Source organism: Leptopilina heterotoma, unplaced genomic scaffold (genome assembly GCF_015476425.1).
Source record: "Leptopilina heterotoma isolate Lh14 unplaced genomic scaffold, ASM1547642v1 Lhet_217, whole genome shotgun sequence".
NCBI lineage: Eukaryota > Metazoa > Arthropoda > Insecta > Hymenoptera > Figitidae > Leptopilina > Leptopilina heterotoma.
The window spans coordinates 1,264,133-1,277,217 of record NW_025110934.1 but is presented as its reverse complement, the minus strand read 5'-3'; the positions used below and the strand labels follow the sequence as shown (position 1 = coordinate 1,277,217).

The window sequence follows — 13,085 nt, the reverse complement described above, 5'->3', positions numbered from 1 at the left end:
TAATATAGTTTTTTTTGTAAACTTAATTTTTGAGTTGCTCTGCGTAAAACATTTCGATGAACTTTTCGAACATATTACAACCTGTTTAACCCTTTGCGGTTAAAAACAATTAGTCCGCCATATTGGATCTGCCATTTTGAATATCTGACGTCATATTTGTAATCAGGGGCCCCAAAAACCCCCGAGTAACCTGTTTAACCCTTTGCGGTTAAAAACAATTAGTCCGCCATATTGGATCCGCCATTTTAAATATCTGACGTCATATTTGTAATCAGGGGCCCCAAAAACCCCCGAGTAACACATTTCAAGCGAATTTGATTAATTTAAATAAAATTAGTCCGCCGTAGTAGATTCGCCATTTTGAATTTTGAAAATATGAGAAATCTGACTTTAGATTCTTAATCAGCGACCCTGAAAACCCCCTAAAGTGTACTTGGTTATATTAAAATCATTTACTAGAAAAATGTATGCTGCAAAAGGTTAAGTAAAAGGGTAATAAAAGCACCTACATGTTTGTCCCAGTAAAAAAAAAGTATTCAGAATAGAGAAAAAGTATTGGTGGAGACGTTCGGTGAATGCGTTTTCGCGACAAAACCGTATTGGTGGATTACGGTGAATACATTTTGCTTACCGTGAATACTTTTTTTTAAACTCTCGATTTAAAGATTCCTAAGCAAAGTTGAGAATATTTATAAAGAGCGTAAGTGATCTGAAGTATCAAAATGACGATTGCGAGAAGAAAATAAGAAATTTTGAGAAAAAACGAAAAATTAAATGTGACAAACCTACAGCGTATGATGATGAAAAGGAACATTGACGATACCGACAGAAACTTGAGAAATCCAAGTAAATGTATGTGAAACAGTAAGTTCCGCCGGTAACGTCAAAGTTCCTTTTAATCATCATACGTTGTAGGCACAGAAAAGCATATGGTAATTGATCAACATTTGACAATCTGTTTGTCACATTTAATTTTTCGTTTTTTCTTAAAATTTCTTATTTCCTTCTCGCAATAGTCATTTTTATACTTCAGGTCACTTACGCTCTTTATAAATATTCTCAACTTTGCTTAGGAATCTTTAAATCGAAAGTTTTTAAAAAAAAGTATTCATGGTAAGCAAAATGTATTCACCGTAACCCACCAATACGGTTTTGTCGCGAAAACGCATTCACCGAACGTCTCCACCAATACTTTTTCTGTATTCTGAATACTTTTTTTTTACTGGGGTATACATAAGGAGAAAACTATACTCAAAACGTATACAATGTTAATTTTTGGAAATTGAACTAAATTTCAAATTATAGCTTTTAGATACACTGGTTTTGGGGATGAAGAGAAGTAGTATAGCAAAGCCGATACGACTCCAGGTTCTGATCGCAGCTAAGTACCTACAGTCGGTAATGCAGATTCCTACATTGTTAACAGTCGGTGGAGTAGGTAGCTGTCCAAACTCGGTTGGCAATGTAGAAATCTGTTTTAGCGATGGAGCTGTTGGCGGGAGATTTGAATTTTATTAGACAATTTAAAATTGCTTGGACGCTATCTTGTTTTTATTTTACCATCAGACCTTAAGTACCAATTGGTAGAAAATATTATTACTGAGATTAAATTCTCTTGGGCTTTCAAATTTTTAGCTAAGCATTTGACATCATCTTGCAAAGTTCATCAAAAACGCAATATATTGCGCAAACTATATTTCAATTATTAAATAATTTTTTATTATTTCTTGTAAAAATTAGTAATTAAATTATTTATAACAAAATTGTGAAATACAATGTATTTCTGAATATTTTACTATGATAAGTTTAATTTATTTCTTTTTTTAATTAATTATTAATAATTAAGGTAAGTATGAGTAATTATTATTTTTATGCAGATAAATAACGTTCTTATTTATCTTCTGAAGTCCTCATGTGTATATAATTATTACTGTAAAGTGTGTGGTAATTATGTATTAACAAAGGTAAGTTTAATTATAATAAAAACTATTAACAATTAAAAAAGTAATTCTAAGATTATTAAATAATATTATAAATTACTCAATATTTAGTAATATAAATTATAAATAAATAAATGTATCACAATACTTACATAATAATTATGTTCTACGATTTCTAAATATATTTTAATATTTTTGACAATTTCACTTTTGAATTTGAATGGTTTTCGCGCGCTTTATGAATATAAAGTCTTGTTTTCAGTAAAGAAAAAATAAGTTTTGTTATTCCCATTATTTTATCATAATTTTAAATTGTCCCGCTTTTTTTTATTATTTATTAACTAATTTTTATAACTAAATGTTAATAATCAAGTTATATAGTATTGTATTGAAAGTGTAGTGGTCATAGTCAAAAACTACTAATGGAGCTCTCACAGCTCTGCCTGCCTGCGCAGGCAGTAATTGGAGTAAGAGAGAAAATCAATTAGAGTGAAAGAGACAGTAAATTCAAATTTGTATGCTGCCTACTAGCTGTGAGAGCGCCTTAACACTAGCAGACAACTTTGCACAGTGTACAATAGTAAGCAAAGGCAAGATGGTATGTACTTATTATTAACTTTTAAGTTAAATTGAAATTAAAATTGGTAATTTTGTTAAAAATAACGTTGAAATATACTAGACTTATGTATAATAAAATCAATATTATTATACTTCATTAAAATAATAGATTATATTCAATTTTTCTGTAGGAATTCCATAACAATAATTGATTCATAGCTTTTTTGACCGAAACTGAGATGAACGTGGTGAAAAGAAAGGTAATGTTTTAAATTAATTTTTGAATTACATAGAATTTGATAAATAACTTAATTTAACATAACCTTATATTTTAAATGATAAAAAACAGATTGACAGATTTTTCTAACCTCAAAAATGGTATCAACAAGTATTATTGAACTTTTTATTTTTCTATACTCACTGAAATGTTATATATTTGTTTGTTTTCTTTGCATATAATAATAATATAACTTTTTTTATTCAAAAATCTTATTGCTAAATATTTTTTCTGTTAAGGGTATAAAAAACTACTACATTTAAAAGTACCTTGCTGTAGATGAATCAGGCAACTTAAAGCCAAATGAAAATGCAGCTTAGATGGTGAGAATATTGTTATTTTGTTGGTTAAGTTACAATTGAAAATACAGTTAATTTTATATATGAACTATAAACTTTATAAAATATTTCAAAAATTAGTGTTTAGTATGAAGTGAAAGTACACAATGTTGGTCAACGAAAAAAAGTTTGTTTTATATTTCTGAATATTGCTTTAAAGAAATGTTAATTTTTGTTAAAACAAAAAAAGAAAAATATATATTTTTAATACAATTTTTGTAAAAATACTGTTACGTTGTCTTTGAATAATATACATTTAAAAAAATTGTTTTGTTGATCAACGTTGTGGAGTTCATCTTGGTGTGTTTATTACTTTATTCTAACCTAAATGTGTCATTTAGCTATTAGGATTATTAGAATGTCTCAAATTATTATATATTTATTATGTTACTATAAAATTAAAAAATATTTTTTTGTTTATATAGGAAGTTAATAACGAACCGGAGGTCATATCTGTTGAAAATCCATTGGCCGCAATAAAAAGAAAGGTATTTTATATTTTTATTGAGTCAAATTTAATTTAACATAAAATTTTGACAAAATTGCTGAGAAATTACGCTACTGTTGGAATTATGTTTTCTTTATTTTGAGACTTAAAATTATGTTACTATAATTTCAAAAAATTTCTTTTTTTACAGATCTATGAGAAGAATAGTGTGGCTTTCAACTGGATGGAAGGAATGGAGTATAATCCATTATCCCCGGAATTATATATTCGAAGAATGGACGTCTCTACTACTACATCATCTAATGAGAATGAAAAGTCTCAACTCGCATTAGAAACACAACCTCCAAAAATTGACTATCAACCGACACCAATACAGAAGAATAACACAGCATCTTTAGAAACACAACCTCAAAAACTGAACGATCAACCGACACAATCCACATCTCGAGGAATATTTCCGAAGAGAATGGAAATGCCGGATTCATGCTCCGATGCAACACTAAAATCACACATTACGCCAGTAAACAGTTTCAGACATACCCACAGCTCCGGATTGAAAATAAAAAATAGAACAGACAGCGAAAATCAACCATCAACTTCTCAGCACACACCAGACGACAAACAATTACAAATCGAAAGAATAAAAGCAGCCAAAGATAGAAATGCAGAAAAATGAAAAAAATTAAACTATTGGAACCTAAACCGTTATCAAAAAAAGCAAAAAAAAGTGATGATCCTAGAGATAATTTCTGGTCAGCGATGTTTCGAAATGTTAGGAGCAACAAAAAGTAGATTTAAGTTTCTACTTATTCACTTTTATCTTCTTTAAAAGTCTTAGTATTTTTTCATTTCTGACATGATACTATTTTTTGTTTTTTGACATTTTTTCAATCGTTTTTTTCCAGTAAAAAATATTTTTTTATTTTGTTGATTAAAATTATATATTTTTTTAAATTCATTTTTTCTATTTATATTACTTTTAATCGTTTATTAGTTTTAAATTAGGGAAGAAATGTAAATAGAAATTGTTTTTCATTTCTGACATGATAATATTTTTTGACATTTTTTTTCAATCGTTTTTTTCCAGAAAAAAATATTTTTTTATTTTGTTGATTATAATTATATATTTTTTTAAATTCTTTTTTTCTATATATATTACTTTCAATCGTTTATTAGTTTTAATTTAGGGAAGAAATGTAAATAGAAATTGTTTTTCATTTCTGACATGATAATATTTTTTGACATTTTTTTCATTCGTTTTTTTCCAGAAAAAAATATTTTTTGTTTTGTTAATTATAATTATATATTTTTTAAAATTCATTTTTATACTTATATTACTTTCAATCGTTTATTAGTTTTAATTTAACGAAGAAATGTAAATAGAAATTGTTTTTCATTTCTGACATGATAATATTTTTTGACATTTTTTTTAATCGTTTTTTTTCCAGAAAAAAATATTTTTTTATTTTGATGATTATAATTATATATTTTTTTAAATTTATTTTTTCCATTTATATTACTTTCAATCGTTTATTATTAGTTTTTGTCAGAATATTTTAATTTAAAGCACTACGCAAATCAAAACTCTTAATATAGAGGACACTAGTTACTTCCGTGTGAAAACAATCGCCAGTTCATGGCTACGCCTTGTACAGTATAGAAGTCTCTTGACGATAGTTAAATTTTTTTTAATAAATCTCTTTACTGTGTATTTGCTGGTGTTTACGTTTATTTAATATATCAACAACAGTTTTAATTTAGGGAAGAAATGTAAATAGAAATTGTTTTTCATTGCTGACATGATAATATTTTTTCACATTTTTTTCAATCGTTTTTTTCCAGAAAAAAATATTTTTTATTTTGTTGATTATAATTATATATTTTTTTAAATTCTTTTTTTCTATATATATTACTTTCAATCGTTTATTAGTTTTAATTTAGGAAAGAAATGTAAATAGAAATTGTTTTTCATTTCTGACATGATAATGCTTTTTTATCATTTTTTAAATCGTTTTTTATAAAAAAATGTTAAATAGAAAAGTAGAATATTTTTACATTTCTTTAAAAGTTAAAAAATTATAATTCTATAACTTTAATACTTTTTGTAATTATAATACAAAAAGTCTTTTTTTAATTTTAAGTAATTAATTTATTAACAAAGTTATTATTTGAATTAGTTTGTTTAAATTTTATTAAAAAATTATCGTGAATTATATTATTTCTACTCACAATATAAAATCAAAAATGTATCTTAATTCAAATTTCGCGCTTTACCGATGGGTGATAACTATCTTATTAGTTACCATCAACGGCCGCCTAGCGCGTTCATAGCGATTACCTGAAGCGACGACCATATTGAAGCGCTAAATTTTGAATCAAATACAGAAACAAATTTAAAGAACATAAAGAATAATAAATTAAAAGTAAAATAATTCTTTATTAAATATTAATATTTTTTATTAAATACTTATTATTAACTTGATACATAACATTCACATATATTTATTTATATATTTAAAAACATTACATTTATCTCTAATGCTGCAAGAACTGAAGGGACAATTTCTTTTCAATTTTCAGTGGATAAATGATGAGATAAATTTTGAGCCAGATTAACTAAGACAACCTTTTTTTATCTTGAATTTTTTTAGGAATTGTTAATAACAACATTCAATTTTAATATTAATTATTAACTATTATTGTGATTGCGAACATTACAGGGAATTGACCTTTTGCAAAATAAGGCATTAGTGGTAAATTAGTAGATAAATTAGATACTAAATAAACATTTTCCAAAAAGCGAATTATTAGTTATAATAATAATAATAATAAACATAAAAATAATAATTATTATTATTATTAATAATTCATTATTGACAATTATAATTTAATAATAATGTCATAATATTTATTATTATTATTTTTTCTATTCTTATTAGTAGAAAGATTCAATTATTCGGTTTAAAGTTTCCACATTCATTTATCATTATGTATTAAATGCCCTATAAATAAATTACATGTTTCTTTTGTATTTTTTCTGTATAATTTCACTACATCAGTTTAAAAAAAATTCACGCTATTTAGTATTAGCGAATTTTTTTACACGTTTTTTAGCTTTCCTTTTAGAATTTTTCTCATATACTTTCCTATTCAAAATTCGCAATCTTATGTGCGTTCGTGTACGTACCAGACACAATAATACCTTTATATCTAATTTATCCTCTAATTTATCACTAACCTTATTTGCAACTTTTTGATAAATTTTGTTTTCCTTGGAAAACGATAAGCCATGAAAAGACTGAAACTCCTCTTCCATGATCTTGGCTGCCACAAGCAATTTATCTGAAGGATATTTTAGATATCCCTTAGACAAATGACAGATCCAGTCATTATCAGGTTGCTCTGTCAATCTGGATGTGTGACAACCAAGTGAATCATCTTTCCCAAAACGATATGCAACGTATCCTGCAATATATTTTAAGCCTTCTTCAGCCATTTTTTCAACTGCCATTTCTTTCTCTAATGATTCAAGTAGGTCCACTTCATTATTATTCGGTACATAATCTTTTGGACATTCAACTGTAATAGTACAATATATTATTAATATAATATAAAATTACAATAAAAATACCCAAGTAGCACGTAATATTATTTTGTCTACATTATTTATATAATTACGTACTATTTGGATAAAAATTAAATTGGAAAAGTATTACACCAACCTGAAATACATTCTTGATCCTCTTCACTTTCATTTGAATCAGGCTGCAGTCTAAAATCATCCGAAAGACTTAAAATAATTGCATCCCCACCATCATCTACTTCAAAAAGAGTTTCATAAACAGTTCTCAACCTAACGTTGTCACCCTCATCTTCGATTAATTCCAACCCTGTAATTTCAACATCGTCCATGTCCTCAGTTAAAACGCCAATATTAATCTCCTCTTCTAAATTTTCATATAAATCTGATGCATTAACCAATAAAATGCTATCATCATTTTCATCGTTGTTGGTAACTTTATTTAAATCTTCAGCATTTATAAGAGCTTTGTCATGTAAAACCTTTTCTGTATTGCAACCGTTAGATAGTGCGACCATTGCATGTTTCCCCAAAATATACCACCGCAGCCTGTGTCGAAATTCTAATGCATTCGGTTTATCATGCCCTCTTCCTACAGCACGAATGAATGAAAAAAAATTCTCAAGTACATCCTGATTGAGACGATTAGTCAGGATATACTCAACTCCAAATGTTTCATTCAAAAAGCTGTAAAGACTAGGCAGAGCTTTCGAATTCAAAAGAATTGCATCCTGAAATGGAAGTATTATAGTACGTGCTCCAACTCTCATTAGTGATATGTAATTTATCATTTCATTAAGAAGAGTGGTCTGTTCTGATAATTCTACTCCAAAAGCTTTGACACCACTGCTGTCGAATTTTTGTCTCACATTGAAAAGGTCAAACCAATCGTTAAACAATTGCAACACACGGCTGGTTCCCTCACAACCTTCGAAACCTGAAAATCCTAAATTACCAGATTTAAATTCGTTTAAACAAAATGAAAGTGCTTTAGCATTTTTATGGGAAAATAATTGCGTAGCTAATTTCACTTTTTGTCGACTAGTATCTTTAACCACAAGATGTTCCAGCGTGAGAGCAAAAGCACATTTCAGCTCCCCTCTATTGATATTTAATAGTTTGTGTAAATATTGATTATCAGTTTTTTGATTTTTGAAAATGAAATAAGAATCTATAAACCAATTTCTCGTCAGTTTTATGATGGAAACAATTGAAACAACTGTGTAACCCTTTGTCTCTAATTGTTTAATTATGTCCAATAGAATTTTTTCTGCCATTGCCGTGTCATAGTTGTAATAAACAACCTGTTTCCAACTGGTAAGCAAGCCACGAGCAATGACTGTTTGACAAGCTTTGTGAGGTCCAATTATTTGTTCCTCACTTTTGTCAATACACAATTGTGGAGACAAATGGATTTCATCGAAGCTCAACACTGTTAATCATTGATTTTTTTTTTAAAAACAGATTTAGCTTTTTTTCCATAATACTCAAAACATCAGTTACTACTCCTGGAGAAACATCAAATTTTTTAACCCAGCGCCTTAATGAGGACAATCCTGGCAAAGGGATCTTTACTATTTTTCTCAAATAATCGTAGCACTTAGAACTTAGACTACGAATGGAAATGGCTCTAGCAATGTCCTCATTAGTCCAGCAAACTCTTTTGCCAGGGTTAAAGAGAGCTTGAATTTGTCCAGGAGTAAATATCTACAAGATCTTTTTTTTCTTCTTTGGCTAACGTTAAATTTATCTCAGCATTTTCTGATCTTATTTTTTAAATCTTACAGGACCTTTTCCACTGCGCCACTTCTTTTTCCTTTTTTAAGAAATTTTTGAAATGCTCTTCAGCCGCTTGTCGTAACTCAAGTCTCATATTCTCAGACACTTTTACATTTTCCTGTGCATTAATTAATGCAGCAAATGTTTCATGTAATTTGTCTTTAGTATTTTTTAAAGTCTCGTTTAATTTTCTCACTTTCTCCAACTCTTCTTTTTTTCTTCCCTTGACCTGTCCAATTCTTTCCTTGATTTGTCTAAATCTTGTTTCGTTTTTTCTAATTCATCGAATAATAAATTGTTAAGGTTTTCATCATTCAATTCCTTTTCTAGTTCTATATTGATATCTTCTCGTAATTTATCCAATTCTGTTTTTAATTCCTCGCTGTGTTCTGGTCCACGAAATTCCCATAAAATTTCATTTAATAAATTTCCTAAAGTAGAAATAAAATTTTTGTCGACAAGGGGTGATGTAGTACTGTCTGAAATATCGAATGCTTTAGTGTTATCTGCAGTACTTTCCGAATTATTTATTATTGGTGAACTGATGTCATTATTTCCTTGGATATCATCAACATCATTTCTCACCTTGGAAGCAGCAGGCATCGCTTTGAGTAAGTCAATATTTGGAAGTGCAACTGCATCATCACGTAGTCTTCTTGTACGCGTCCGATAAGTTTTTAATGTGTCATTTACAAAAGAAACCTTATAGCAATCCACCGGAAAATGTTCAGAGCATATTGCAGCTGTAATGTATAAAATTATGATATTATTTATTGTTAAATTGTCATGTATCTTCGAAATTGAAATGCAACGTTTATATTATATTATATTATATTATATTATATTATATTATATTATATTATATTATATTATATTATATTATATTATATTATATTATATTATATTATATTATATTATATTATATTATATTATATTATATTATATTATATTATATTATATTATATTATATTATATTATATTACATATTTTATTATATATTTTATTAGTTCAGAATAAGTCTCCTTATATTTAACTTTTTAAAATCGTTTATGATAGTACAGTTATGCAATGTCTTTAAGCTTACCGTATTTTACGTTGATTTTTGGGTTTTTGCAAACTTTAAGCCACTGTTTGCGATAAAATTCAGTTTTCGGAAAAGTAAACATACTTAAAGCTGGTTTATTTTTATCATACTTATTTTTGCAACCAGCAACTGCACATACGTTCGGCATTTTTATCTAAGAAACATATATAAATATGTGAGTAATAAAATTAATGTAATTATGTAAAAATTATTTTATTATAATATTATTTTACAGTACCGTCCGCAATTGTCAGTCCACCCATTTTTAAAGGAATGACAAAAATTTTTTAACATAAAATTCATGAAAACTAAAATTTTTTTTGGTTTATATTTTGAAAGACGATAAAATTTTGAAAAGAATAAGACCTTACAGAAGTCATTTGGCCAAAATTTGTAGAAGATATTCCTAAAAATCGTCATTCTCAATGTCTTACAAAAATTTAAATAACTTCTAAAATAATGAACGCTTTTTAATAATCTTAGGCTTATTTTAAAGGTCTTTTTCTACGGAATATATATATATAATATATATAAAATATATATATAATATATATATATAATATATATATATATTATATTTATAAGGTAGATGGCAATAGAAATACCATTTGTTGTGAAATGTATTTTAATACTATTTGACTTGTGTTTTGGAATAATATGAATTAATTGATTTTAATTATGTGTTATTAATTAATTAATCAATTAGTATATTCTGTTTAATTAATTAATTAATTAGTTAATTAGTTAGTGATGTGAATGTAATTCAGTGATGTGATATAAAAATAGAAATCAATTTAACAATAATGGACAAAAGTAATTATACTTTCATATATAATTATTTAGTGCGGTTTTTTATAATTATTATAAATAACTTTTAAGAACATTTAAACAATGATATTAAACTAACCCTATAATTTATCATGAAATGTTTCTTTTTTATATTTAAAAAATATACAGTGTACCGTTTATAACCTGAAATAATGACATTTCATATGTGTATATATTTTAATTTCTACTTTTTGAATTGAATGCGTTTACTTGATATAAATTTGTAATCAATAAATTAATTTAATTAATTAATTAATTAATTAATTGTCATTATTCAGTAAGAGAATTATTTTGGTGATGTGAAGAAAAAAGTGATTAAATTACTGTTCGATATAGTTATATCGAACAGTAATAATGATTTGTTATTATTTGCTAAACTTGGTAATTTATTAAATGATGTTGATGATTATTATTAAATATTATTAGCAGATATTTTTTTTGTAATTTAAAATATCAGTAATAGTTGTGAATAATCAAAGATTTCTAATTAATTAAAATGAGAAAACATAATCTACTTAAAACAAATTGTGAAAGTTAAAACAATATTAATTATATGATTTTTTTATCAAAAATGTTATCTTATAAAGATAATTTTATCGTTAATAAAAATTTCTAAAAATTAATTTTTTAATTTTACTTGGAACATAAGACATTTAAGTAGATGAAATCCATTTTCACTCAAAAGAAATGAATAAAAAGAAAAGATTCTTCAATGCATTAAATTAAAATTTTATTAATTTGTAAATTCAAAATATTGAAAAGAAAAACTATCAAAAAAATTGGAAAACAACTGAAACAATTAACTTCAAATAGGGAGCAGGCGTCTAGAATACAATAATTATTCATATGGATAAATAGATTGACTAAAAAAAATAAAATTAAAAGCAATTTTCAACTATTAGTTTTTAAAAATTGTGATTATTAGTTTGCTGAAAAATCACGAAAGGTTAGTTTTGCCTGTTATGTATAGAGGTCAACGAAAAAATTTTTGTTGGGAAATATCTGTAGTTGAATTATTTCATTTATAGATATTAACAACTCTTTTTATTTCATTATATATTTTATTAAAAATAATTTTTTTTATTCTTAAAAATATCTAAAAGACAAATATATATATGAGGCATTCTCTAACATAAAAGCCACCCTTAAAAAATTTCTTTTTGGAAATGAAGTATTTTAAAGTATACATAAAAACAAGTATGTATAGTAGGTTTTTAGGTCTGTGTAATGCGTCGTTGCCATGTAATCAGGGGCTCAATTTTTTTCAGTATAATTTTCAAATGGCCATATCTTTTACCCATATCAATGGATTTTAAAGTTGTAAAAGTGTTTTAGTAGAGAATTTTCTAAACTTTTGAATGAAATTACTAATTATTCAAAAAAATGTAGTTTCATCAAAAAAAATTAAAAAAAATTTTTTTTTCAATTTCCCTCCCTCTTTCCCCCCTTCAGATTTTTTTTAAAATACCCAAAAATGTTCCTTATTTTATATGCTTTTTACCCCTCAAAAGCCATTTTGGGACATTGAAATGCGTACAAGCTACAGATGATTTTGTAACCTGGTGCAACTTATCAATTTTGCCCTTATTATTATAATTTTTACCATAGTGTTGTGCAGTGACTGTCAATTAGGAATTTTTTAGTAAAATATATTGTTTGGAACGTGGGAAGTAGGTGTTTTACATTGCACTATTAAAATTTCATTATTTAAAAAAAATTCTAGTCTTCTAATCTGTGTTTAATTACTTCAAAAAATACTGAATCACCATATGTCGTCGGCTTGGTGGAAAACTGTACCATTTCGGTAAATGTTTTTAAAACATACCAATTCAAGAAAAAAGTTTTTTTCTTTTTTCCAAGTTTGTCAACACTGCTGCTAGACATAAAATAAGGTTATGCATTTTTAAAAAGCGGTATTTTAAATATTCTCTTGTTCATCTTTTCAATGTATTAATTCAAAATTTCTAATAATTTAAATTAATTGCTTGTGAATCATTATAAATTCTTTAATGCAACGCTTTTCTAGATCTTCATCGAAATGGTATGTTTTATAATAAACTTTGAAATGGTATTGTTTATAACGAATTCTTGAAAAAGTACAGTTTTCCACCAAGCCAAAGATGTATTTTACTTATTCATAACACTTCATGTGATTAGAATATCACTGCTTTTATAGAATTTCGTTAATATCAGTTGTTATATTAGTTGTAATATATATATTACAACTAATAGTAAAGTAAATATATTTATTTA

General features: G+C 26.2%; 2 protein-coding genes across 2 annotated transcripts; one reads left to right on the top strand and one right to left on the bottom strand.

Annotated features, from left to right (window-relative positions):
* The first annotated feature begins 2,501 nt into the window (after positions 1 to 2,501).
* Positions 2,502 to 4,415, top strand: LOC122501838. Its single transcript, XM_043611602.1, has 5 exons — positions 2,502 to 2,538; positions 2,690 to 2,758; positions 3,015 to 3,098; positions 3,539 to 3,601; positions 3,752 to 4,415. Exons 3-5 carry the CDS (start codon positions 3,096 to 3,098, stop codon positions 4,235 to 4,237), a joined length of 552 nt encoding a protein of 183 aa, XP_043467537.1. The 5' UTR covers positions 2,502 to 2,538; positions 2,690 to 2,758; positions 3,015 to 3,095; the 3' UTR covers positions 4,238 to 4,415.
* Positions 4,416 to 5,831: 1,416 nt separating this feature from the next.
* Positions 5,832 to 10,153, bottom strand: LOC122501869. Its single transcript, XM_043611632.1, has 3 exons — positions 10,005 to 10,153; positions 6,749 to 7,140; positions 5,832 to 5,924 (listed from the first exon to the last, which is right to left on the bottom strand). Exons 1-3 carry the CDS (start codon positions 10,150 to 10,152, stop codon positions 5,832 to 5,834), a joined length of 633 nt encoding a protein of 210 aa, XP_043467567.1. The 5' UTR covers position 10,153.
* Positions 10,154 to 13,085: the final 2,932 nt, after the last annotated feature.